A 27201-nucleotide genomic window follows, 5' to 3' on the forward strand; every position below is an offset into this window, starting at 1 on the left:
CCTGAAATGGCTCAGTGGGCAATCCTCTGCCACGTCATCACCTGCCACTCTCCCTGACAACCTAGGTTCCTTTTCAAGCAGCTGCATCCAGATTCTGAAACTCCACCGACAGCTGCTGCCCTCAGAGTCCTACCCCTTCACAAGATTCCATGTATGTCCTCTTATCACTCTAGCTGCTCAATCCCTAGCCCATGCCTCTCTTATGCAAAGTGCCACATGGGCCTGGCACACAGAAGTCCATCAACACAGTGTGACAGATGGTGCCCCGAGCTTGCCTAGGCTCAGTAGGTTTCCAAGTGACTCATGACTGCAAGACGCCACAGTACCCAAAGGTGCACTGCAGTTTGTGACGGCCCTGGGTCTCAGGTCCAGAAGCATCTGCACCTACTTCTGCTTCCTCACTCTTCCCCAAGACCTGCCTCCCCCAAATACCCAGCTCCATCCTGTCTTCCTGATCTCTCCAGTCCCAAATGATGCTAAGCTCCAGGTTGCTCTGACACTTCACGTAAGGCACACCTGAGTGCTCACTTTTATAGTCCTGAGCTGTATAATCTCTTCAGATGATTTAATTTCATCTTTTAAACTGGAACCAAAGCCCCAAGGGTCTCATAGGACCAGAGGAAACACACACACTGAGCATCTTGTCATGTGCCTACCCTTTCCCAATGCCACACTGTGTGGTTTTTTCTGAGTCCTCCATGGGATGCAGCACAGTTTCGGGATGTCCTGTAAGGAGCTCCTCAGGATACAAAGACTGCTGGAGACCTCAAGGGATCACATGTGATCTTTGGGCTCTGCTGTCCACAGGCTCTGCTCCTCTCACCTCTAAGGTGAGCAGTTGGGTCCTGGGTTATAAGGTGGTCATGCCTGAGCTTTGGAAAGATGCTCTGTGGCCTGCAGGGAACCCTCTCCAGGGTTCTACACCCAAACATAGCAACAATGTCTTCCTGACCACCATCTTTCCCTCCACCTGTCAAACAGGGCCAAAGAGCTCACTGCACATGGTGGACACAGCATGCCCAGGGACATCTGTGACCCAGGTGCTCTATGAGTTCAGCTGGGGTCCCTACTCTCTTCAGGGCTTACTGCCATTCCCTCAGCAGAAAATAAGCAGTTGCTTTCTGGAAACTTGCTCCTTCCTTAACCACTGTTCCTCTTCCCAGCCACACAGCCCTTCCTGTTCTGCTACACTCCTGCAGCATGCCTTGTGACCACTGGGCATCCCAGTTCTGGACTAACTACCAGGCAGCAACTTATTGAGTATAAACCCCCATCCTAAGCAGCATGGAGGAAGGTGAGAATGGGTGGGGGGTCAGTCTTCTCTTCAAGTTCCACACAGCACACTTAAAACTGCACCCCCAAGAGGCATTCAGCAAAGTCACTCGCCCCTTATGCCTGCTCTTCCTTCTGAATGGCAACGCTGTCCTTACCCTGCTCTGGGGAAAGAACGCACCTACAATAGAGAATGTGCTTGGCCTCGGTTCTACCACTAAGGGCTGGTGTCATTGCATGAGGCCTGGTCCCTTCGTGACCGAGTTTCCTCATTCACAGGCACTCAGGACATCTGCCTGTAATTCATGGGCTTGATATTACTATCGAGTGATGTAAAAACAGAGGGATTTTTAAGAGAAAAGGAAAAAGATGACACCAAGACAATGTTGCCATCCCCTTTCCCTGCTCCTGAGGGAAGGTGAGAAACCAGCCAGCCTTCTTCTGAACTCCAACCTGACCTCTCCAGGAGTAAAGAAAACACCCTGTCAAGTCCATCTGCCTCCCTGCAGTCAGTGCGAGGTGAGCAGGAATCAAAAACCAATCCTTCTACAATGAAGGTGCGGAGGACCCTGGGGAGGACAATCCACACCCAACTCCGGACTGACGAGTCACCTGGTCAAGCTGCTGAGTGTGGGAACAGAGGAGCATCAGCTGCTGGATGCAAAATAAGACTCCCACGGTGTCAAAACTAGCTGTCTCCCTGCCATCACAGGCCACTCAATCGATTCTGCACCTCCTCACTCTCTTGCTCAGCTCACAGCCCTGCCCTGAGACCCCGAGAGCAGCATGCAGGCCTGCAGGAAAGCCAGGCAGCTCTTCCAGCAAGTGGCCCCAGACTGACACTTGTCCTTCACTATCTCTTCCCTGGACACTGCACTGCTCTCTTGCCTCACTGTCCCTGTAGCGCTCTCAGAGCTGCTGACAGCCACTTCAGTGAGAATGGCAATGATTGGGGTGGGCAATTCCTTAAGCATGGGGGATATATCAATGTCATTCTGTCTGGCCGAGCCTAAACCCCAGTGACTAGGGGGTACAATGTGAGTAAAAGCAGGGTAAAAATACTGTTATAGGAACCGTTATCAAAGCATTTAGTGTGGGACAGTGGTTCTTGATGGGGGATGTTCTGTCTCCCCAAGAGAACACTTGGCAATTTTTAAAAAAAAATTTAATTGTCACAACCGTGGGGATCCTTCTGGTATCTGGTGCAGAGGATTGTGAGGCGTCTAAACATCTGAAAATGCACAGGATAGGCCCCCATGACCAAGAATCATCTGACCCAAACGTCAACACTGAAGCTGAGACTCATTTCCTTCTAGAATTATATCAACAATGCATTTAATCACATAAATATCTATGCATCTCTCAAGTGATCCCCAATGATCTTGGATTCTTTCATCAGGGTATCTTAAAATCACAATTAACAGATAAACCAACAAGACAGAATGAGACTAAGTTGTGATTAGTCAAATAACCACTGGTGGGCCTGGGCTAGAATTCAGGATTTCTGACTTGACTTACTGTTCTTCCCTTTCTACTGGGAGATTCTGGTCCTGAAAGCAAAGGAGAGTCTTAGAAATATGGTATATTAGGACTAGAAAGTGCTTTCAAAGTTCTTGGGTCCTTCTCTCACTTGGGAACTGCAGAGTTCCTGCCCAGTTCCAGGCTCTGGTGAAAGAACTGCCCAAGTTCACAGCTGGCTGGGGTAGGACAGGTACTGAGCCTGACTCTCCTCCCCTGGGATTTGGGCTGCTCTGCAATTCACACATTATGCGAGTCTTCCACACACATGGTTCTTCCATCAACCTCTTTTGGAGCCAGCCCTGCAGGGGGATTCCTAAGCACATCTCAGAACTTTGGAGCCAGAGAGAAGACTGAGCAATCAGACACTTCAAAAAAAGGTCAACTGATATGGATTCTGATTCTCTTCCACTACTAGGTCCATAGAGTGAAAGTCCAGCTTTAAGTGCGGGGAAGAGAAGGCAGTCTGAATATTTGGTCTGTGAGTTACCAGAAGAAATAATTTCTCAAAAAGAAATTAGGAACAAAAATGAAATCATGGAACAGATAACAATATGTGTTTAAAAAGTTTAAAAGTATACCTTCCCTGGCCAAAAGGAGTGGCACATGTGGGGCCCAGAGTATGGGAAGAAGAGATGCTGAGGAGAGGCCATTTCAAGAGCCTGGGGCAGCACTCCAGGCAAGAGGCACAGGGCTCTGAGGCTCACAGTCCTAAACTAAGGTTCACTTCTCAGCTTCCACATGAGATAAAACATGAGATATTTGTCTTTCTGGCCAGGAAACGGGGTGGGGTGGATAAAGGGTGAATGGATTTGATCAGCATGTGCTATATACGTATATTGAAATATCACGCCAAAACCATTTTTTCACATGTATCAATTGTAATATGTACAACTGACACATGTAAAAAAATTTTTTTAAATGAAGAGGATCTTGAACAAGGTAAAGGGGGGAAGAAAAGAGACAAATGTGTTATGTTTTCTTGTATACCCCAGGGGATCTTGACAATGACCAGACCCTGTGGGTAAAGGAGAAAGAATCAAGGGTTACACTGTCCAACATGGTAGCCACTAGTGGGTATGCGAAATGAATTAAAATCAAAATGAATTCAGTTCTTCAACCACCCTGGCCATGTTTCAAGCACCAATAGCTACACATGACTAGTGTCTGCCACATGAGTTGTGGATTGCAGAACATGTCCATCCTCATGGAAGGCTTTACCGGACAGCACCTAAACAAAGGGTCACAGCTTCTAGTGTGGGAGACTGGGTGTGGTGGGTAAGATAGATATGCCATTTACTAGAAGAGACCACAGGAAAGAAAAGATGAAGAGCCTGGTCCCAGACATGCTGAAAGTGAGCTGGACCATGAAACTCTAGTAAGCAATGCAGAAGTATTAACAAGGCCTCTGGCAGCAACAAAAGATGGACAAAGAACCACTGTTCCATGAACCTGGGTGAGGTCAGTCATGTGAGTGTGGACCACACTACAAGACAGTCTCAAGGTGGAGGCAGAGGCTGTGGAGTGAGGGGAGCGCCAGCAAGGGTGGGTAACTTGGAAGCGCAGCAGCGGAGGGAGGTGAGAAGCAGGATCACCTGCATGTCCATCACTCCACCTGCCATCCGATGGCTGGTTTCCTCAATGCCAGAAAAGCCTTTCCTGCTCTCCTTCTCCCACCCAAAATTTAATTTGCCAGGGAAGACAAGGCTTCCATGTTTACTGATAAACTGCTACAAGGGTCTTGACTCAGGTGTATGCATCCCTCAGCACCATGGCAAGCTTCTGGGGATGAGGAACTACATCAGCTCACCCTCTTGAATTCAGGAGTGCGCACAGGTGGAACCCTATCAAGGTCTCCCAGCCTGTGTTCCGCACAGAACCCACCCAGGAAGTGACTCGTCTGAACATTTCACCGTGCTGAAGACCATGGAGCCCTGCCAGGCTGAACCCACCCTGTTCACCTGAGCCTCCAAGGTGCGGTGAGGGAGGCTGGCCAAGCCTAGCAGGCACTTACTGGAAGGGGAGCTTCTCGTCGTTGGGCTTGATGCAGCGAACATAATGCGGGGTGGTAGCATTCAGGGTCTCCATGAGCAGATGCAAGGAGGTGCGGAACTGCAGAGGCAAGAGCCAGTGCTTAGTTGTGTATTTTCAACATTTTGTTGGATGAATGATAAAGAAGAACTCATATAAGTGGTGGTCATTGTTACTATCATTAACCCCAGAGAATGGGGGGGGGGGGGGATTTGGAGACCTGGGGGATTACAGTGACACTCCTATCTTGCAGTGACCAAAATGGAGTCCTTCCCATAGTAGGTCCCACAAATGAAATTGGAAGAGAACACCCTCTAGCGCACCTAACTCCCAGTGTCAGGGATCAAGTGAGACGGAAGGCAGGTGAACATTAAGGGAAATGAGTCTCAGTGATGGGTACTGGAGGCTTGCTTTTCTTGAACCCAGGGCACCGCAGCCTCGGCCTTCCAGAGCAGTCTGGAAATCACTGCACAAAATGTTTGGAATTGATAACCCACAGGAACAAAGCCAATGGCAGTTGCCAGGGCCTTTTCTCTGGAGACACACCAGTCATAATACCCACAGAGACGCTGGGGCAAGAGCAGCTGTTCTTGCCTCTGATCCCCGGCCTCATTTAACCCTCCTCTCCATCATGCGGAGCCAGACTTTCTCACTTCCCCACAAGCTACCTGCAGCCATTCAGCGTGGCCTGGCCTCTAGGATTAACGCATTGACTGGGGCTGTCCTAGTCCCCATCCCTGGCTCTTCTGCTGGTCCTCTCTAGTACAGGTTTTGGAGTTTCCTCTTCAAAGGACACAGTTCAAGCTGGGTGACCAGGACTGTTAATGCTGAGACCACTGTGGCCTCCCTGAGCTTGCAGCTACCCTTCATCTACCGAGAGGCCAGCCCTGGCACAAGAGCCACAGAGCTCAGCTTCTGGTCACTGGCCTGGGGCTGACCTGGTGGCCCACGGATTTCTTGTGTTCCTTGTTGGAAGCCTTCATGGGGGGTCTGGCAGAGCGAATGTTGATCTTCGAAGATGATCCCTTCCCCGATGCGGCAGCGGCATGAATGGGGTCCTTGTCATCATGAAACAAGTCAGCCACTAGTGGGAACTAGAAAAATCACAAGAAAAACAAACCTAGATCTCTTGTACTTTATGTTACTTCAGTATAATATACTGAAATAGGTAATATACGGTTGTGAGAAATGAAAACATGTCCATGTAAAACCTTGTACACCAATGTTCACAGCAGCATTAAGCATATGATCTACCAACTGGAAATGCCTTGAAGGGCCACCGCCAGATACGTGGAGAAAATGTAGTATCATACGGTGGAATATGGTTCAACAATACAAAGGACCGACCTCTCACATGCTACAAGGCAGGTGAGGTTTGAGAACATTATGCCAAGTTAAAGAACCAGACACAAAAGGACAGTATGATTCCACTTAGGGGGAACATCCAGGGAATGGGAAAAGGGCGAGTGCTGATGGGTATAGGGTTTCACTTTGGAGTAACAAAAACGATCTCGTATTTAAAGTGCTTATGTTGAGGTTGCCTATGTTCAGAAACATAAAAACCACTGAATCGTATACTTCAAAAGGTGAGTTTTGTGGTTTTTGAGCATCTCAAATTCTTGAAAGTTTGGTAAAAACCTTCACTTACCAGCACAGGCAGAACTTCACCTTCTGCTGGTGTAGGAGGTGCAGCTATACTCTCAGGACTACGTTTAAAAGCCATCTTTCCACACTTCTTATCTGATCTTGTTTTTTGACTTCCCCGAGCCTTTTTTTTTTTTTTTAATCATCATCAGTTAAACGGGATCAAGACTATGGCTGTTCTATGAGGTTATGAAGGCTCAATTATGTAACCTCGTTCCATGTTAATACCTCTGTAGAGCAAGATGCAGAGAGAGGCCTTGGACAAGGAGCTGGAGGCAGAACCATGGTCACCAAGACCCAGGCTGATGAAACACAGTTTTGCCATCAGCCCCTGGGGAAGATGCTGAGCTAGAACAACGTACCACAAGACCTCCAACGTACGCCTACCAATGCAGAGGGAAGGGCACCAAGATGACTTCTTTTGCCAACCTTGCCACTTCTGACCTCAACTGAAGAGCATAAAGCCTAGAGCCTCAGACTCAGCTCCTCCTAACCCACTCTGAACCCCGTTTCAACCCCACTTAAATGCATGGCTCCCTATTTCCTACCATGTCTGATGCCCTTATCTAGCATCCAACGGCTCCATAATCTGATCCCATTCATCCCTGCTCAGAAGGTACTTTGTGAAGACATCAAGCTGGTCTCCTTGCTGGCCCATAAAACCCCAACCTCCTTATTCCTGCCTGTCCATGTTTGCTCACGGTGTTCTTACCAGAAACATCCCACCCCTTCCTCCTCTCTGCTTATCCTGAGGCCTCTCTCTCCAGGGCCAACCCTGTATCCCCTGTGACCTTTTCCAAGAACACTCCACCCCTGTCTGTACCCCGACAGGCTCAGTGTGTACTACCCAGGGCCACCTGAGGTCACTGCTGGATCCCAAGCCCTGAGCTTTCAGAGCCCATGACCTCCTCTCCTTTCCCTGTGTGGGACGAGGGTAGAGGAGTGTGCTGAATGAGGCAATCCATGTAAACACAGGAATGGCCCCCATATAAGCACTCAAATGTTGTCTAGTTTCCTTTTTATTAGGTTATATATATGAAAAATCTGTCAACTATAAAATGTAGATGCTGGAAGATAAATTTTTTATCTGAAAAGGAAACAGCAGCATAGAATTTCAGATCTGAAACAACCATAAAAATCAACTTTCACCTACATGTGGCAAGTGAGGAAATAGGAGTTTGGGGAGAAGAAACCTGCCAGAACCCTGCTGTGACCTCTGCACCCTCCAGCACAGACCACAGTGACCAGCACTGGCTCCCCAAATGCTGCTAGTCAACAGCCAAGCCCAGGATGGAACCCTGCTGCCTAGGGACCTACATCAGAACTTGCTTCAATATACACAGGTACCCTTGTACCTGCATTATCATTTATGCCAGCAATATAAAGGAAATGGAAATATAAAAGTCTAAGACTCACTTTGGGTCTTGGAAGTACTTGCATTATGATCAAATACATAAGAGGGCACTCCATGAAATAATCCTCCAGCTGATAAGATCCTCTAAAATTCACAGCAGGAGACTCAGGCTAAGAGAAACTGGTACCCAGGATGTAACATATCTTCATGTAGGTTTCAGGTCCTAACCAGGAGAGATGGTGGCTTACACTCTGATCATGCTCTGCCTTAACTTTCTACACCTTTAACAACTCAGTCCCAGTTCAACTGGGTAATCCCAAGACACCTACAGGACATTTGTAAGTAAGGCATCATGACAATTGCTTGGGAAGCCAAACCATCATCTAAGGATAGCTCCAAAACTCACAGAATGGTGGCACATACCGCAATACTTCACATCTGAATTTCATGTGTATTTAGAGTCCTAGAAGACTACCGGAATTAGGTGACCTGTAGGGGTTTTCACTTTACAATTTACGGTAGGTCCTGGCTCATCCCTCACCCAATCATAGTCAGACATACCTGACAGTACAGTCATGTCACAAGGGCATATATCTCAACATGAGCATGTTACAGTGTCCAATAGCAAATGGTGGTGATGCTACAGCTATTCTCAAAACCTGGATGTGAGAACAGGTGACTTTGCTAACCTACAGGGTAGCTCTGAAACCTCATTAGGTAGTTACACTTGGGCAACAGGACCCTATGACCAGGGGTATAAAACAGGTGATGACCATTCTGTCCCTTTAGGGTTTCCTGCAGTGGGAACTTAGACCAGGCACAGGACCAGTGGCAACGACTTGAGGCACGTCCACTGAGAAGCTGGAGGTGCAGACGTAGACACTGGGTCCTCAAGCACCCATCAGCGTGATGCCCACTGGCATTCTTTGCATAATGAAGTAACTTGTATGTCCCATAGGTCAGTTAATTTTTACTAAGCAGTAAGTCCAGTCCTGTGCAGAAATGCTCAGCAATCAGAGGGTTAGCATCATGTACCACCCATATGTACAAGGTTATGAAGTTAATGCTCAGAAAGAGTACCCAGTACTGGTTCTGGTAAAAGGGTTGTTACCTACATCGAGGAATTTAAAATGAAAGGTACAAGAAAACTAGTTCTTCCTACCTTGCTTTTATGTATTACAAGTTTACTTTTCAGGATTTCAATTTTAGAATCAAGAGTAAATATACACAAATCAGTATTTTGTTTTACACAGCTTAATACTTAGGCAGGTGGGTCATGAAGCCATCAAATAATGTGTATCGTGCACCTGCACGGGCAAATGGGCTGGAATCCATGTGTGTGTTGGCTCTTCCTTTGCATTGTTCATTTCTCACAGTAACACCACAAGCAGACTTCCTTTTTTTTTTTTTTTTTTTTGGTAAAGCACAAAGGTTTGCAAGAAAATCAAGGTTGTAGTTCTGTAGTTCCCCTGTACTGGGTTTTAAGTGCATTTAAAAAGCATCAACCAATTAGGGCTGGGATGTGGCTTGGTGGTAAGCATGCGCAAGGATATGGGTTCAATCCCCAGCACAATTAATCCATGCATACAGAGAGGCAGGCACCAACCAATGACCCCAAGGCCAACAGCCACCTCTGGTGAACAGTTCCAGTCCATTCACACTGCTGGTTATTCTGTGGTTTCAATAGGTTGGTGATAACATGATTGAAAGTAAAAAATGCTACCGTCTTACTGAGCGCAGTGCACTCCAAGTCCCTGCACAGGGCCCGATGGAAAAATCCTATTCACAATGTGTGGAACCAAAAGGTTTCTATGGAAGACAATAGACTCCAGGCCCTGACAGGGATACTGAAGATATTGTCAGGTAGGTGCTTTGGCCACTCCAATGACATTATAGGTATCTGCAAGTTTTACCTGCTAAAAGGTGATAATTCCCTTCCTATTAACAGCATCTTTGCAATGCATCTTCTTCCTGCTCTCTTCTTCATGCATGCATTTCAAAGTCATAAATATTATGTCTTTAGAGGGGAGAAGGGAAGGAACTGGGGATGTAGCTCAGCAGAATGCTTGCCTAGCATACATCAGGTCTCGTATGCATTTGATCCCCAGCACCAGAATGGGGGAAAAAGAAAGCCTGAATAGTAAGGGGAAGGAAACTGGTAGGCTGTCAGAAAAACAGACAAGTCATACAAATGATTTTTTAAACATCTGACTAAAATTCATATGCCAACATCATAATAATGGAACTTTTAGTAAGTACTCAACTCTACACGCTATTACAGAAACGAAAATGAGTATTAGGTCACTGCACCAAGAAGTCAGATCGACTATTCAGTTCTGCCATCTCTTCATCAGTACTTTTATCAACACAACAAAAGTTGTGGGGGCTGGCAACCCCCTAAAATGAATAAAACAGCCTCTGACACACCGTGGAGGGTACGGCTTACACAGCTGTGACCCGTGACAAACCCGTTCACCTGAGTTGGTTTTGATCCGCTCATATGTAAGAATGAAGGAATTGAACCTGATGATTCCTCCAAATCATTAATCATCTCCACAAAATGACAAGATGTCCTAAAGAAAATGAACATCTAACAGATAAACTAATCACAGTGGTGTGGAGGAGATCAGGATTGTCTTAGGAAGGGATGTTTGAGCTAGTGGGGTATGTGAGGGATAGGAAAGTCTGCATGCATGGGGTACAGCACATCTAGGGGACTAACATGAAGCCAGCACAGTGATAAGGCACATAGTGAGGGGGAAGGAGGAGGGACCAGCTCACAGACCCTGGGAAAAGATTTTCATTTTTTAAAAAATTTTGATTCATTGTACACAAATGGGGTACAACTATTGTTTCTCTGATTGTACACCACGTGGAGTCCCACCATTTGTGTAATCATACATGTACATAAGATTCTCATTTTTAATCTTAGGAGTAATATAGAGCCATTATATTATACTTGTTTCTTAGTAACAGGTGCTAGTATGTATGTGGTATTCAGAATATGCCAGGTCTGTATGAACTCCTTCCATCTTCCAACCATGTGGTGTGCCACTGCATACATTTTACAGATGAGAAAACAGACTTAGGGCCTAAGATTAAATAATGAGTGGAAAAGCCAGAATTTAAACCCAGATGGCCCAGCTCCAGAGCCTAATAACAATATACCACTGTGAGCAGAAGTGGCCAGGATCTTGTGGGAAAGATCACTGGTGCAGCAAAGAGACAGAAGCCTGCTGCACAGTAAGAGCTGTTCCCAGTGCCCAGGGAAGTCTAGAGACAGGCAGAGCATGAACCAGTGGGCATCTCAGTAGTGTAATACAGAAGGGGCACTGGCCTAGCGTCAGGAGACCAGTGTAATTAGCGGTGTAACTGTGGTAAGCCCCTTTGCCTAACTTCACCTCTTTGAACGGCCTGTGTAAAAATGAGGAAACTGAGCCTGATCATTCTAGATCATTTCCAGCCTGGACTTTCAGTTTTCTCAGACTTTACTTTCTCCCTACGATTGTCTCTTCCTCTAAACACAGTTTTGTTCCAAGTTTCTTTCCTGCTGTGACCTCTCCCTGTTCATCTCCCTTTGGCTGAGCCACTGATCAACCCGGATGAGGCGTCCACAGAGACACTGCCTCCACGTGGCCCCTCCTCAGACCTGCCTCAGCAGATGTTCTCCGCCTCCTCCTCACATCTGAAATGGATCCTGCTTGCCAAATCCAGCAGGTAAAGTGCTGGAGTCTCATTCCTCAGGTGACCAGTCCTCTCTGAAGACCCAATGGCCCACACCTCCTTTCTGAGCAGCCCAGCCCCACTTCCTCCATTTCCAGCAACTTCCACTGACCCAACTTTCTGAACTTCCCTCCACTGCACTGCTGTTTACCAGATCAGCATCCCTACCACTCATTTCTCTCAAAGACACATTCCCTGGACCATCTCCTTCAAGCCAGTGGCTTCCATTACACTCTAAATCCTGCCCCTCCAGTCTGGTTTGCTTTGTTACAAGGGATTGAATCCAGGGGTGCTTGCCACTGGGGAACTTTTATTTCTGAGATAGTCTCTTGCTAAATTGCTCATGGCCTAAGTTACTGAGGCCAGATCTGAACTTGCAAGTCTCCTGCCTCAGTGTCCTAAACCACTGGGACTATAGGTGGGCCACCATGCCAGGTCCCAATCTGGATCTTACCATTATCATGATCTATCTTTCCAACTCTCTGCTCAGTTCCTCCTTCTGTGTGTTCCAGTGGAAACTCAAACCAACATGGCATAAACTACCTTCACAGGCTGCCTTCTGGAATTTAAGTTGGGGATCTGCTGTTAACCCCCACCCCCTCCCGTCTCAACTAAGTACCAGGACCTAAGTATCAGCAGTCCTCCCTGAATGGGTCAGAGCCACCTGCCCTAGTTTAGCACCACCGAGCTTTCCCCGGGGGCCAGGAATCACACTCACCTCCAGACATTCTCCCAGCAGCCAGAGTTTGCTCTGAATGCAAACCTTAACCAGAAGCCCCCGCTTTACAACTTGCCTTTACCATCTATGGCAGAAAGCCACCACAGCATGGGTTAACTCAGAACATGAAGACAGAAGGGACTGGAGAGGAGGACAAGACATCAGCCAGGGGTCTCCCAGCACTGGTACCAGAGTACCCAAGCACATGTGAGGAAGGGTGGACTGGGGGAGCACGACTTTCACAGGGAAATGACTGGGGGCTAGTGGCATGTTCACATCACACTTTAAAGACATCCTGCGGTTCACTTTGTCATGCAAACAGCAAACACTGGCTGATTCAATTTATCTAATCCACACTCTCTGAAATGATTTCCAAGATGTTTGTAGCAGGAGTTGAAATTATCAATCTGCATAATTAAAATGTGTAAAGAGTAACTTACACAAGTCATTACTAGTACCTTATTGTACCAAAAAACTCTGAAGTCTTAAGGTCAGGAACATGTACCAAAACTGCATGAGGAACTTTGAAATCAGACTTGCCAATAAAAGTATCTTAAAATTTCAGATTCTTTTGCTCCTGAGAGACATCTTTGCTTTTTTAATTTATACATTAAACAAGGGATGTATAACTGAAGAACGGAATTCGACAGCTGTCCAAGGCAGACTGTAACCTAAGCTAGCGCTGCGCTATAACTGGGTATAAACATGATCATCTGATTCTGGAAATCTTGAGTTCTATTTTAAAACCTTTTTAAATTGTTGGTTCTGCTATTGAGACTGCATTTGGAAGACGTAAGGCAAGTTTGGGAACATTAACTCTAGGGAGGAGGTGTAGGCTACATATTCTATTCTAGATTTGTTACGTAGACTCAGTGACCAAAGGGAGAGTCTAGGTTGACCAAGGGACTGAAAGACTAGGTACCTTGCACAATCCTGGGCTGCAGGTGATAGCTAGACACTCAGGACAAAAGCCTGATTACCTACCCCACTCACCCATCCATAAAGAGGGCTGGGACAGAGGAATTTCTTCCTCCAGGCGTGTCCCAACTATAAACAAACCTGAGCTCACAATTCAAAGTAGTGGCTTGACAAAAGATTCATACGAAACACAAAACAAAAACCCACACTGCTGGATGAGGAAAAAATTTCTCCAACTGACTCCAGTTAGGCAGTCAAGAGTTACTAAAAAACCTGTGTGGAAGGCAGCTGACCAGGAGCTGAAGTCCTTCAATTCATTGGGTAATGGGTGCACCTGGCCTTTCTGAAGCCATTCCCCTCTAACTGGAAAACAGTCACAACCACAGACAACTTAAGCACTTCCCTATTTGTTTTTGTCACGTATGTGAAACACGTCCACAGGTACTGGCTTTGGAATTCTCTAACATTGAAATCTATACAGAGATTTTTAAAACCTGAGCAAATCCTGAGAAGGGTTAAGAGAAGCACAAAGCACTTACTAAAGACCATTTGACAGTTTAAGAAAGCATCAATTACAGCGCTGTGTGTAGCTGTTACCTTGGAAATCACACCAATTCACTTGTGTTTATAGGAATATATGACAGATTTCCTTTGTAACAAATACATGAAGCTAAAATAAGACTAGAAAAAAGGTTTGATGGTAGTATCTTGCCTAGAATCTTATATTTAAAAACTATGGCTGTAGACTTAAAAAAAATAGGTTTTCTTTTCAGTCCATTCTTTTACATGGTTAAATGCAATCCTTTGTGGAGCATTAACATTTAGACAAGAAACACTATGTTTAAATGGGTGTTAAACTGGATTTTGGTTTATCGGTTCTAGGAATGGAACCCAGGGCCTAATGCATGCTAGGCAAGCATTCTAATGCTGAGCCATATCCCCAGTCCCTAAAGTGGCTTTGAGGGAAAGGTTGGGCACTTCACTTTTTGGAAGAAATAACATGTGCTCTCCCTCCAGGGAAAGAGAATGGCAACAGTTTCATCACCTGGTCTCTTACATAGTGGCCTCATCATTCTGCCTATTGCTAGAAGCTTTTCAAATAGCAGCACATATACAAGCAGCACTCCAAGTACCTTTAAGAATAAGCATTTGATAAGTTGACTATCTCAAGCTGATGATTTTTTAAATTAAAAACAAAAACAGTTAAAAGGCAAACATTGTTCCAAGCGGTACGGACATAACCTCCAAGAACATGTCAGTGTGGAAAGCAACAGACTTGTGCACACTGCCTTCCCTTGAGCACTGAGGTCAAGCCATATGGGGCAGAAAGGAGGTGGGGAAGGGACACTTGGGGCTGGCCTGAGCTACTCCATCTGGTTCCTGGACCTCAGGGATTGTCATGGCTCAGAGTAGGTCAAGTTGGGCCAAGAATGTCTCTGGACTATACAGGTCTTGAGACCCATCAAAGCATGGAGCAGAGAGTGATGTCAGAACTGCCTGCTCAGCTCACACTGGCACAAACACCTGACCCACTGTGCATCATCTTCAAAGAAAAAGTATTTCCCTTTTGAGGCTTTCTCTCCCCCTCCCACATAGGTTAATGAAATATTCCTTTTTATAATAAGCAAAAATGGGGGGAGAAACTGCCATCCTTTATAGTATTTAAAATGAATGAATCTGTTAATAACTTGAAATCAAGTTTTAAAGAGGCATATCTTTACTTAAGACTATTTATAGCTCTGATAGCTGAGAAAGCTATTAGCTACTTTATAACCTCTTAGGCAGTGTACTGGCTTTCCTAATTACACTCTCATTAACACCAGCTTATTTCTCTGCTCTTGGTGGAAGTTCCTTAAACATCCCTGGGGCTCCCAAGCAGGTGGGAGTCTTCTATCTCACACTGCTTAATTATTCACGACAAGTTGGTAATTTCCTACCAGGGATGCAGCACAAAGAGAAAAGGCCAGGACCCTCCTATGAAATTTAAAAAAAAACACTTTAAGTACAACTATGAATGTGCACAGGACTTGAGGGTTAGCTGTGCTTACAGAGAAGAAAACCAATAAACACAAAACCAGAAATAACCTGGATGTTCTTTTTCTTGTGGGGGAGGGGCATGAGGGATTGAACTCAGGGGTACTCTATCATTGAGCCACATTCCCAAACTTAGTTTGTATTTTATTTAGAGACAGGGTCTCACTGAGTTGCTTAGCATTTCGCTTTTGCTGAGGCTGGCTTTGAACTCGCCACCCTCCTGCCTCAGCCTCCTGAGCTGCTGGGATTGTAGGCGTGTGCCTCCGTGCCTGGCTGGGTGTTACATTTGAAACCAATGACACAGGACATCTTTCTAGGTCTTTACTCTTCTCTAACATGCAATTAGAAATGTGTCTTGGAGGACTGCTGTGAACATTACTGTGAAACTTCAAAGAAAATGACAGAGGCTCAGTAAACCAGGATTTGTAAAAAAAGACTAAAATGACAGGCTGCCAGACTTGCCCATCTGTCCAAACAACTGAAAGCACATGTAGAATCCCTCTCTGGTTTGCAGCAGTGGGCTGGTTTATGGTGACCTAGTGTCAGACTTTGCCTTCTGTCCTTGGGTATGTCAGACATGGGCTGGAAGGGTTCTGGCAGCCCAGAGCCCTGCCTGGCTGACTGAATGCTGTGGGTCACCATCACTGGATCTCAGGGGGCTGCAGGGAGGCAAAAGGGCACTGGATCTCTACCAGTATGAGCTGGTGAGGGGAAAGTTAGAGCTGTGGCGAGTGGGTTGGGAAGAGGGTAACTCCAAGAGGAAATCACAGGCCTACTGTGCCCTTCAGCAAAGCCGTATCTACAGACTTTTGGTGTGTATGCTCTTTGAACTGAGAGTTCCACTTCTAAAGTTTTATCCAATAGACATAATTGTGCAAGTAAGCAAAGATACACATAAAGGGCATTCACTACCATAGTTTTTAAAATAGCAGATGACCAGTAATTGTTTACAAACAGGAAAAGTAGATGTGCACTCATGTGGAAAGATGGCCAAGATATAACAGTAAGTGAAAAATAAGAAAATTTATAGTGATTATTTGTCTTAAAGATATAGCAACACGCTCACACATGCAGAATAGGAATTCATCAGAAGATGTGTCAAGGAGTGGGAAGGGGAGCTTCTATCTGTTCACATACTGTTTGAATTTTTATGAGTATTTCATTTCTAATCAACATCCAGTGTCCCCAATCTAAAATGATGCCTCTGTACAGCAAAGAGCCAGCAGTCTGTGCTATCCTTACAAAGCCCTCTATAAGGTCAAGCCTGCTGGTATTTGGGAACTTGGACTTCGCATTCCTGGTAACACTGGCTCACTTTACCTGTACTGGTTGCACTAACATTTTGGTTAATGTTGAGTACTTGTTTTCCTCTTGGCGATCTAGAATTTTGGGTGCCCACATAATTGACCTCAAATGAAAACCCTGGACACCTAGACTTAAGCAACACTCCCTGGTAAGGTTTCACAAGTGTTGGCACACTTGCTTCTTTGGGGAATTTGGCATGTCTTGTGTGACTCCAACAAGAAGACTCTTAGGACTCTGGGCTTGGTCTCACTCCATACAGTTGTCCTTTTACTGTCACGGCTCACATTCCATCAAGTACAATTGCATGCCAGGTTCTTTGAGTCCTAGTGGCCAACTACTAAACCTGAGGTGGGGGTCCAGCAGACCCCTTTCCCACGGCACTTCCTTCTTGGCCTTCCGAGGTGATCATATCACAACAGTATCTTTTAGACTTCTGTAGGTGGTAACTGTCTTTTCACTAGACTAAGATCCATGAGGCTGACTACACTTGCTTACCACAAAATATGACAAACAGTCATCAGGCTGTCAAAAGTGACAGCTCAGTTACTAATAAAAGGTGAGCTTGCTGGGGAGACTTACCAGCACTTATTTTTAGGTTCAGGAATTGCTGAGAACCACTCAAAACCAGTAACAGTGGTAGTATTAGAAACAAAGCATCAAAGCTCTTTCCCCCACCCCTCATTCCTGCTCCTCCTCGACAGGAGAAACTCACACCAAGACAGCAGGGGTCCCAGGACTGAGGGCCACCGTCAGACTCACAGGAAGTCACAGGTCTCTTGGCATTCTAGGCCACATGAGATGGGAAGAGTCTCCAGTGCTCACACCATTTGCTTCTCCTCTCTCTGTGGCCCGAGGCTCCTCTCCTACCCTGTCCCACACCCTTGAGAAAGATGGAAAAACTACAAACTACTATGGACTGGAAATTTGGAAACTTGTAGAGTTCAACTCCAAAATATTCACATCTACCCAAAGCCAGGAGGCTCGCAGGCTGTCCCCTAATGTTGGAGCTATCCAGAAGTGATGCTCGGCAGGGGCACTCCACAAGCTGCTGCTGACACAAACCCTCCCTCCCCTCACCCCAGGGGCCAGGTGACATAACACGGTTTATTTGGCTTACATCCTTGGGTCCATTCTGCTCCGTGTATTTTCCCCATTCTATCATCTTATATATTACATTCATCTAAAGCTTATCCAAGAAAAATGAATCTGTCATTTCTGCAGTGTTATCAGGCCCCTGCAGTGAGTTCAGTGCCACGTGGTGTGGGAGGAAGCCTCTTAAGTCCTGCCAAGTCCTTCCCTTGGTTTCTTCTGAAAGGCTGAAGCCAGGAGCAGCATCTGTACCTGTGCTGGCCTTTAGAATGCAGGTTTCCAGGCCTCTCCTGGAGGCAGCCCCTCCCCATGTCCCCACTCCCTTCAAATCACCTGTATCTATCTGCCCGATCATGGTCCATGGGAATGTAGCAACTGGAAGGCAGAATCTGCTGTGCTTGTCTTTGAATGAGCAGGTGGGTTTAGGGCAGTGCCTCATGGGCAGATGTGTGTGGTGAGCAGTGTTTAAGTAAACAAGTACATTATTTCCTCTACCCACAGAATGGACACAGTATCTGCTCTTTTCTTGCCCTGTAGTAAGAGGCAAGCACCTAAAATTCTGGAGACAATGAAGTCTGAAGTAGTAGATTTAAGCCTCTGAAGTCTCACCTTGTATTCCATTAAGCTTTTGCCTATAGAGAGGTTCTGCAGACAATACACCAATTCAGAGATATGAAGGGGTGTGATCATCTCACATCTGCAGGTAGGAGATGGAGGCCAGGTGACTTAAGACACTGGCAACACTTTCACCATTATACTCACCTTGACCTCCCTGTGTGCTTCCCTCAGCAGCGTCTTCCTCTTGGCTCTGCCCCAGGCCTACTCCCTGCTTCCTTCCCTCCACTAGGCCATAGCCGAATGTCTTCCAACTGAATAACCAGCGAGCCCCTTTGCCTGACCCAACATCACTGCCTTCCCATAACCCACAGGGGGCTGACACCAGTTATCCCCTTCCAGGTCTGGCCATGGACATCTGTGCCCTGTTTCCCATTTTCTTCTCGTCAGTGATGGGGACCAACCCAGTGCTTGGTGCATGCCATCCAAGAGATCTACCCTCGGTCCTGTTCCCAGTGCTCTTCACCTTGCTGGCCTTCAGGATGTTGATCTGCTCTTCATATACTGTGTCCCTGTTTTTCTCCAGAAAGCCATCTGAGAGGTATTCCACCTGGACCACAAGGCAAGGAGAAACAGCGTCAGGCTTCAGTCTGATCACCCCACCACCACAGTTTGAGTACTTTCATCTCATCCACGTAGCATTTTCTAAGAGCAGCTGTGAGTAGCTGGGAAATCCACAGAAGTTCCTGTTTAAAATGCAGATCCCATAAGCAATCAGGATTTACACAGAGTGAAGCCAGTACTTGTCTTGTGCAAGAAAATACTGTCTTAGAAGGGAGTTTCGATAACAGAAGGCTTCTCCAGGGCTCTGTGAAGGCAGCTTCTCAGCCAGGCACCAGACTCACTGAGTCAGGATGTGCATTTTCACAAGACACTAGGTGATCTACAATCTGAAGAATTAAGCAATCCCATTTGGAAAAGTTCTGTGTCTACACCCATCACCAGGAGAGGACCACTAAGGAAGAGCAACCCCTATTCCACCTAAGAAGCCAAACCACATGCTACCTGCCATTTTCAAGCCTCCTTTTCCTCTGGCACTCTGGAAAGGAGGGCTCCTAACTGCTCTACATGCTGTGCTCTTCCCAGAAGGGCTCTCAATAACACCGATGATGCGACTGACAGGCAACTGCCACAGTCTGTGAGCTTGTGCCGTGTCTCAGCAGTCTGGCATACCAGAGATGGGGCAGGGTGGAGAAGGAAGCATGCAGGGAACCTACCTGAGACCTCAGGCCACTTGAATTCACCAAGGATAGCTCTTAGCCTAAAAACACTCTCTGCCTAAACTGGGGAGAAGGGAGTGCCCAAACCAGCAAAGAGGACAGCCACCTTATCTGCAAAGTGGACGACAATGAAGGCCGTGTTGGACATGCGGGGTTTCTGGAAGTGCTGGCTGCTGGAGTGCCGGTCATAGAGCTTCTGGGCCCAGTTCTGGTCAGTTCCTTTGGGGACCTGCAGAACCACAACACAGGGCAGAGGTCTTTGTGAAAAAGGAAGCAAGGAGTCACTGCAGAGCGACAGTCTGTCAGCACGTCGGCTCTGTGAAGTGAATTCAGCCCTCAAACCCAAACCTTAACTGGACCGTGGAAAGAACAACTCAACCATGGGCGTTTAAGAGACCCTAAGCCCAGCATGTGGGTGCTGGTCCCCTTGGGAGCATGTTGAGCCTCAAAGAACCTGCTGTCTGGCTGAAGCAGGAAGTACGAAGAGGCTGAGGATGGAGGTACCACAGGCAGAGTCGCCTGGGAAGCTGCCAGAAGATGCCTCTTCCCTGCAATGTCAAGAACATGCCCCTCTCCTCCAATTCCACACTCCTGCTCACTCATGGGGACCCTACTCCCCAGCCTGTCCAAGTACCACCTTCCAATACTCAGCCCATCACCCTCTGCCTCTGCCGTCCTGCTAACCACACTTAACCTTACATCTCTCCTTTTTTGGAATTCCTCAAAATTGAGCTCTAACAAACCATCTAATTGTTTTGGGGATATTGTCAGTACACATACTAGAACCCCTATAGGGTTCTATTCCTTACTGCTTCTTTTCCTTCTCAAATGACCTAGAATGTTGCTCTAGCCACAAAATCATTGCCAAGTTACCTAGTGGTCGATCTGCTTGAGACGATCTCTGCTTCCCCACAAGTGTCAATGCAGACTTAGAGGTTTCCCTACATTAAGAATTCAGGGCGGCCCCTGAAAATCTGACTAGTTTCTCAAGTAAACAAGCTTCACTGAAAACATAAAAACACCACTGTAACCACCATTTAAACTGTCAAGGATGACAGCGATTCATCCAATGGAAAGGGGCTCCCCTCCTGCCACCCTTGATGCCTGCGGCATACCCATGGCCAGAACTGCTTCAGTCCTCAGTTATGGGTTGCTTATTTACCCTTTGTTAGTTTTGATTTCACATTTGGATCAGACAGCGTTGAAGGTGACCCTTATAGCAGCCATTTAAAAAGGACCTTGCTTATAAAATTTGTGCCATAAGGAAAATGCTTACGTACTTAGGAACAAACGTCTTTAATCCTTTTGTAAGCAAACCTTTTTTTCTCAAGATTCAATGTGGTACAACTAGTGTTGAATACCCAGTGCTACGTGCCATCGGGAATTCAGGGAAGAAAATGCTTTCTTGAAGGAGGCTATTAATTGTGTTGGGTCAACAATAAAATACATTTAATTCAGCGTTTTCTATATATACACTACTTTGTATTTGTCTCCCAGTGTTCTGTGTTTAGAACCACCAGGTGGGGGGAAAGGAGGGGTCAGCCTGGTGGGACTGTCAGGACACACAGGCCAGAGGACGTGAGCCAGAGCGACCATCCCAAGTGGGAAAAACAGAACTATGAGCAGGAGCCGCACATGAGCCAGCACTGAAATTTGCTAGCAGCAAAATCACCTTGTCTTGAAAACAAAACTGGACTTCCATGAGGACTCTACGATCCTGCATCATCACTAATTTAGAGTGGCATGAATTGATAGGCAGAGAAGACCAACACTCAAGGTCATGTGTATACATATATTCTTTTACTTCATATCCACCTTCAACTTAAAGAACAAATTCAAAACAAGATTTTTAGATAATATTAATAGCTAAGAACCACAGCACTTATTTGTCATCAAGTTTACTACACATTTTGGATTCATCAGTGCACTGAATCCTTCCATCATCCTATGAGGAAGGCACTGTATATGCACACTTCAGGGATCAACTGAGGCTGAGAGGTTAACTAACTCAAGGTCACATAGCTGAGACACAGAAGGTGAGGTTCAAGCCAGGACGGGCTGGCTCTGGGGCATGTTTTTCTCACTATTATGCTTTCCAGTCTGATCACAGAGCCCAAGACAGTCACAAAGGCAGGCTTGAGTGGAAGGCATTGATCTCCACAATTCTTTCCTTAAAAGTAGATTTTAATCAGTCATAGGAAAAAGAAAATCTTACATTTTGACAAAATGTAGATTATGGCTATCAGAAGCTCTGGAATTTGCAGCTGCATCAAGTCATTTAGGGAGGAATCCACACATGACCTCATATCAGCTTCTTGACACACTTCTCAAAGCAATATGGAGAGAACCCTGGACCAGCTGTCCTTGGAGGTCTGAACCCTGACTGTATGGTGCTGGCCACATCAAAAAGTGAAGGTCCCATTCTATATGAAATACCCAGAATAGGCAAACCCAGAGACAGTGGGGGAGCATGGGCAGTGGCTGCTAATGGGTTTCTTTGTGGGGCAATGAAGATCTCTGATGTTCACTGTGCAGGTGATGGTTGCACAGCCCTGAATACTCCAAAAACCATTGGGCTGTACACTTTAGACAGATGAATCGTGTGGCACGATGTAAGTTATATCTCAACAAGGCTGTTCAACATTAAATCTGAGCTAACTCTTCGCTATCAAAATAGGAAAACAAAAGCTCTTGGGTTCACTGAATTCTTCCAGTAGTAGCATACAGATCACATCCCATGGCCAAGGACAATTTTTCCCCCCAGTGTCCCCTTTGGAACCTTGAACAGAAGTTATTCTATTGTATCACCTGTGGCCACCACCTCCCCCAACAGACAGATGACTGATGAGGACTTCATGGCCAATTATTCATCTCTTTCTTATCCCAGTCCTCCTGGGCACTGCCACTAATGACTGCCTCCCCTGTCACTACCTCATTGTCTCCTGTACCTTGATTTCCTGGCACCTCCTCCTCCTGCTGACCTCTCACACCACCACTGCATCAAAGCACCTCTGGACCCTCAGTCTGAGGTGCACCCTCTGCTCTCTCCTTGCCGTCACAGAAGCCCAGCTGGGTCCAGGACTCTGCAGTCCCAAGAGCTCTCTCTCAGGTGGCAGCCTCCCAGGGCCTCACGCCACCCCATGCTCAGCAGAACACCAAATGCACACAGCTCAAGTGCCCCTCATCTCCCTCTCCTCACCCAGGTGCTGGAACAGGCCACATATCAACTCACCTTCCCTCACCAAACCCTGCTGCCAAAAGCCAGGACCAAGCTTCCCGCAGAGTCACTTCTGGGGATGAAGCCACTGCTCCCAATCTAAGCAGGGAGGTGACCCTTGATGACTCCTCAATCTCCATTACAGGCCTTGACCTCAGCAAACACCCCCGGGCACTCAGGTATTGTCGTTCCTGCTCCTTTGCTCCACCCTCCACTGCTTCCGACCCACCGCCTCTAGGCGCATTTCTCGTTTCCTTCTTCACGGGAAAATAGAGGCTGTCAAGCAGGAAATCACCATCTCCCGCTCAAACAACCACAAACACATCTGCATCCGCAGCCTCCCCATCCTCCTGCCCTTCGGGCCAGCACTCACCACCTCTCCTTCCAGCTCCTCACAGCCAAGCCTCTAGGAGGAGGTCGAAGTGTCCATCTTCACACCGTCACCTTCAATTACTGAAGTCTGGCCTCTGTCCTGACAAATCCCATGAAATTTGTCCACCCAAGACCCTGGAGGTGGCTTTCTTACTGCTGAGCTCCTCTAAACCCTCTCCTCCCAGGTAGCTCACGTCTTCTGCCTGCACTTCAGGTTCCCTCTCCAGCTCCACTTTGGGGAGCTTTGGGGCCATTTAAGGAACCATGAACAGAGTAAACTCCCTTGACAGCAGGCTGGTCCTGGGTGAGCAAACAGACAGTCAGTGGCCCCACTGCCTTCAGCCTGATGTCACTGTGGAGTCACAAAAATGATAAATTAGCCACAAAATTCTGTCCTATTCACTTCTTCATGCTGGGCTCCATGAAAGGGAAGAATCCTAGTCACACAGGGCAGAGCTCGCCTCTCTCCATTAGACCTGCTTGAGTACCCCCAGCACCATCTCTCCAGCCTGGGGCAGCAATCTGTACTTTTACTCCTCACCATTGCTTCCAGGGCTTAAGGCATTCCCAGAAAACTCCTGCTAAAATGCAAACATGTCACCCGTGAGGAAACGAGCCCTGAACTCTCTCAACAGCCCACACTAGATTGTTGCCCCTCGAGGGTGGGGACTAATGGACAGGACAGTGGAGGGCAGGAGATGGCCAGTCTGAATATGCTTAGGAGAAGGTGGGGGCTGACCATGTCACCCTGAGGCAGGCTTAAAGCACATCAGGGACAGGCGAGTTGGGCCCACAGCAGCCTGGAAACCAACCTTCCTGCCTTCTTAGGACAGCTGTAATTTGTGAACTGCTCAGGGCCTCATTGTAAATGCTGGGGCTTTTCCAGTTGAAGGAACCGAAGTGCTATAATGTTCTGGTCCCTACGCCTCCCTGCAGCTCCTGGCACCAGTCATAGGCCTGGCTAGAATCACCCTGTGTGCTATCCCTTTAAGTCTGCAGCCAATCTGTATCCACGCACAACTGAAGTGACAGCGTAGGGCTGGTCCCTGCTCATCTCCTCCAGAGTAGTTTTTACACAGGCTGCTTCACACCATGAGTCCAACCCTCACTTGGCTTAGTACTGTCACACAGGGGTCACAAAACTCAATTCTTTACAGTGTGACCTCATTCTGCAGAGGATCTGGGATTCAAGAAGGGACACACCTGAGGTGGCTCTCAGTCCAACAGGATCAGTCCCAAGGGAAGCGAAGTTGCCCAGTTGTGACCAATCCCGTGGGAAATCCTCACCTGCTTAGGCTCACAGTCATGGCACTTCCAGAAGGCTTGGGCAAGCCCCTTCCCCCTTTTAAGTGACTTATTATAGTACAGTTCCCGCACAGTAAAATGCATGCTTTTAAAGGCTTCAGTTTCATGCATTTTGACAACTACAGTAACATCTCCTGGTTTTAAACCCACCTATTACTAGATGCTGCATAGGATTATACTCCATCACCCAGAATTCACAGAGCAATTAAATATGGTAGGAAAAGTTGCCACATCATGAGCTTTTGTCTCATTCATTTATTTGGTCTTTATTTTGTCTCTCATGCTACACCTGTGACCATGGTCACCAGCAAGGTTAAATGTATCCATTTACAGTACTTGATCCATCATTCTGACACACTAAGCTCCCACCAGCTCCATGAGCAGGAAATCTAGGTTTTCTGCAACCCTTCCAAGGAGCCTTAGGTAGATCGCAGTGGTGGCTCGTGGCTCAGAGCTCAGTATCTTACTGGGCTGGACAACCCGCCCCCGGCCCCTGATGCTGTTCAGCTGTGACTCTTCTGCCCTTGGACTATGGCCCAGGCCCCCCTCAGCCCACTGCAGAACCCTAACTCCAAATGCCAGCCCTGCATGCTGACTTCCCAGTTCCCTATCCCTGCTCAACATCAGCCCATCAATCCTCGCTGAGATCCCTTCCTCCTCTCCCAAGAGATTTTCCCTCTGGAGGAGATATCCAGTAATTGGGCAAAGCATTATTTTGGTGTTTGATGGAGAGCAGTGGCAAGAATTTGAAATACAGGCTTATTTTCCTTTCCCAACATGGTGCCCCAGGTGGCATATATAGAGAAAGGAGACAAGACAGGAGGATCTCGATGGCTTCTGGACACATTCCCTGCTGCTGTGCAGTGGTCTGGAAGGCCGTCTCCCTGGCTGCTGAACACAGCCTGTACTGTGGGAGGCCCTGCCTGAACCACTGCTGCTTCCACCAACTGTTCCTGCTTCATCTCATGCCACTCCCAGAAGCTGCCGTTTCCAGCCCAGCAATGCTCTGGCATTTCCAGGGGCTTGCTGTTCCACCTTCGGACAGCAGTCTGAGATCTCTGACACCACACCTGTGCACTGCAGGCAGTGTTCCCACTGCCCTGGTTTAACACTCCTGTCAGATCTTCAAAGGGCAAGCCCGAACAAACCCACTAGCTTGTGGTAAGGGCAGGGCAAATCTTTAGGCAGCTGCTCAGAAGAGGTCATCCTGAAACACTGAGGGATTTTGGTAAAAGGCTGTGAGTAAATGGAAAGGCGAAGCCATGCCCCCAGGGTCCTACTTCGTTAGTCTTCATCACAGAATTAGGTAGACCTGTGTAGGAGAAACTGTGTAGCCATGTGCCCTCAGTTGTGCATGATTTTTACCTTCATCATAAGGGAGCAGAGTAAAGAGCTGGAATCTGCCTAGAGCAAGGCTGGGGAGTTACCTCAGCCCAGTACCCCGAGGCCTGGGCTAGACATAGGACCCAGTGATGCCATTGGAGGTGTGGAGCTGGAGGAGATGGTCACTGACAGGACTGAGGAGGGATGTGTGCTCCTGGCTGAGGCTGAGCTTGAGAAGAGGGCTGTTGGCAGGGGACACTGAACCAGTAAATCCAGTGAACAGCAATAGCAGGAGGGAGACAGGAGGACCTGAGCTGTGACTCTGGTCATTTAGCCAGTGCCACTCAATCCAGGAACAACTGTTTTACCTTAATTGCAACTTCTCAAGTTGAGTGAGCCCAAACACCTGATATACTGAGAAAAGATCCCTGCTTTGACACTATGACAATAAAGCCCACATCTCCATAGAGATGTCAAAAAACCTTAGGGAATAAGAATGTGCCAGCTGTAGGGGTCAGTGTATTTGTACCCTGTCTTCTACCATCTGGTTCTCTTTCCATTTCAAAGACAACAAGAGGAGGAGAGCTCCTCTGGCAGGGCAGCTCCCCCTGCAACCACTGAGTCACAGTCCTTCCTTCATGAAAAGGATGTGGGGATCAGAAAGCCCATGAAGTGGGGTCCTTCCCATTCCATTCCAAGCTCCACGTAGCTTCTACATCTTTTCATTAGTTTTCATCACCAGAAGGAGGAGTTTGTATATAGTTACCTCATCAACCAAGCAAACTGGGAGAAACTCAAAATCATCAAAGCCAACCCCTGTCAATTCAGAGTAGGAAACTAAAAGCTCAAGAAATCAAGGAAGTGGTAGGTCAAATCACTTTACTCTGTTCCCAAGGCTGCCAGGTGCTCTACCTGCTGGTGACAACTCTCCCCTTCACAATGGACAGAGTTAACATAATCCACATGGTGATAACCTTGGATCTCACCTGATACCCTGCCTTGCAGTGCTACCACTCAGGAGCCATGTGACGCCCTAAAGATAATCCTGGCTTCTACATCCTCACTCTCTGGGTACACCTGTGTAGATCTTGGATTTTCTTCTTGGCATTTGGGAAACCTGAGGCACAAAATTCATACCACCACATCATACCAGCCTCTGCCGGCTGCTCTCCTGCCTGTTCATCATGGTGACACCCAACTGTCATACTCAGTGTTACCTTCTAGCATGCAGAATGAATACCAATGCTGCTTCTGTAACACTAAGACCAGACAATTACACATTACAGTTTGAAGATCTCACATGCATGCTTGTACCACACAACTGTCCTCTGCCCCATGCCTCAAGTATAGAATTAAACCAACTCAATAAAGCACATCAGTTTTACCTTACATTCTTCATCCAACAGGTCCAGGATACCCAGTTTAGCTTCTATGAGATCAATACAAGGTTGATTATCATAAAAGTCTATCAAGGTCCAAGGGATCTGCTCCTTCATGTATTCTTCTTGCTCTAGTTTGAACACATGCTAGGACAAGAAGTACA

General features: G+C 47.0%; 1 protein-coding gene across 4 annotated transcripts in view; it reads right to left on the reverse strand.

Annotated features, from left to right (window-relative positions):
* The window catches only part of MYO5B (myosin VB), a 377648-nt gene that overhangs the window by 87431 nt on the left and 263016 nt on the right, over positions 1-27201 (reverse strand). For all 4 annotated transcript variants that reach the window (XM_079109234.1, XM_079109235.1, XM_079109236.1 and 1 more), the window contains exons 12-16: positions 27044-27184; positions 19548-19670; positions 18688-18771; positions 5760-5915; positions 4805-4902 (exon numbers count right to left, since the gene is read on the reverse strand). In XM_079109234.1, the coding sequence (XP_078965360.1) occupies positions 4805-4902; positions 5760-5915; positions 18688-18771; positions 19548-19670; positions 27044-27184 (602 nt within the window). The remainder of the gene's footprint in view (positions 1-4804; positions 4903-5759; positions 5916-18687; positions 18772-19547; positions 19671-27043; positions 27185-27201) is intronic.

This window comes from Sciurus vulgaris, assembly GCF_902686455.1.
Source record: "Sciurus vulgaris genome assembly, chromosome: 13".
NCBI lineage: Eukaryota > Metazoa > Chordata > Mammalia > Rodentia > Sciuridae > Sciurus > Sciurus vulgaris.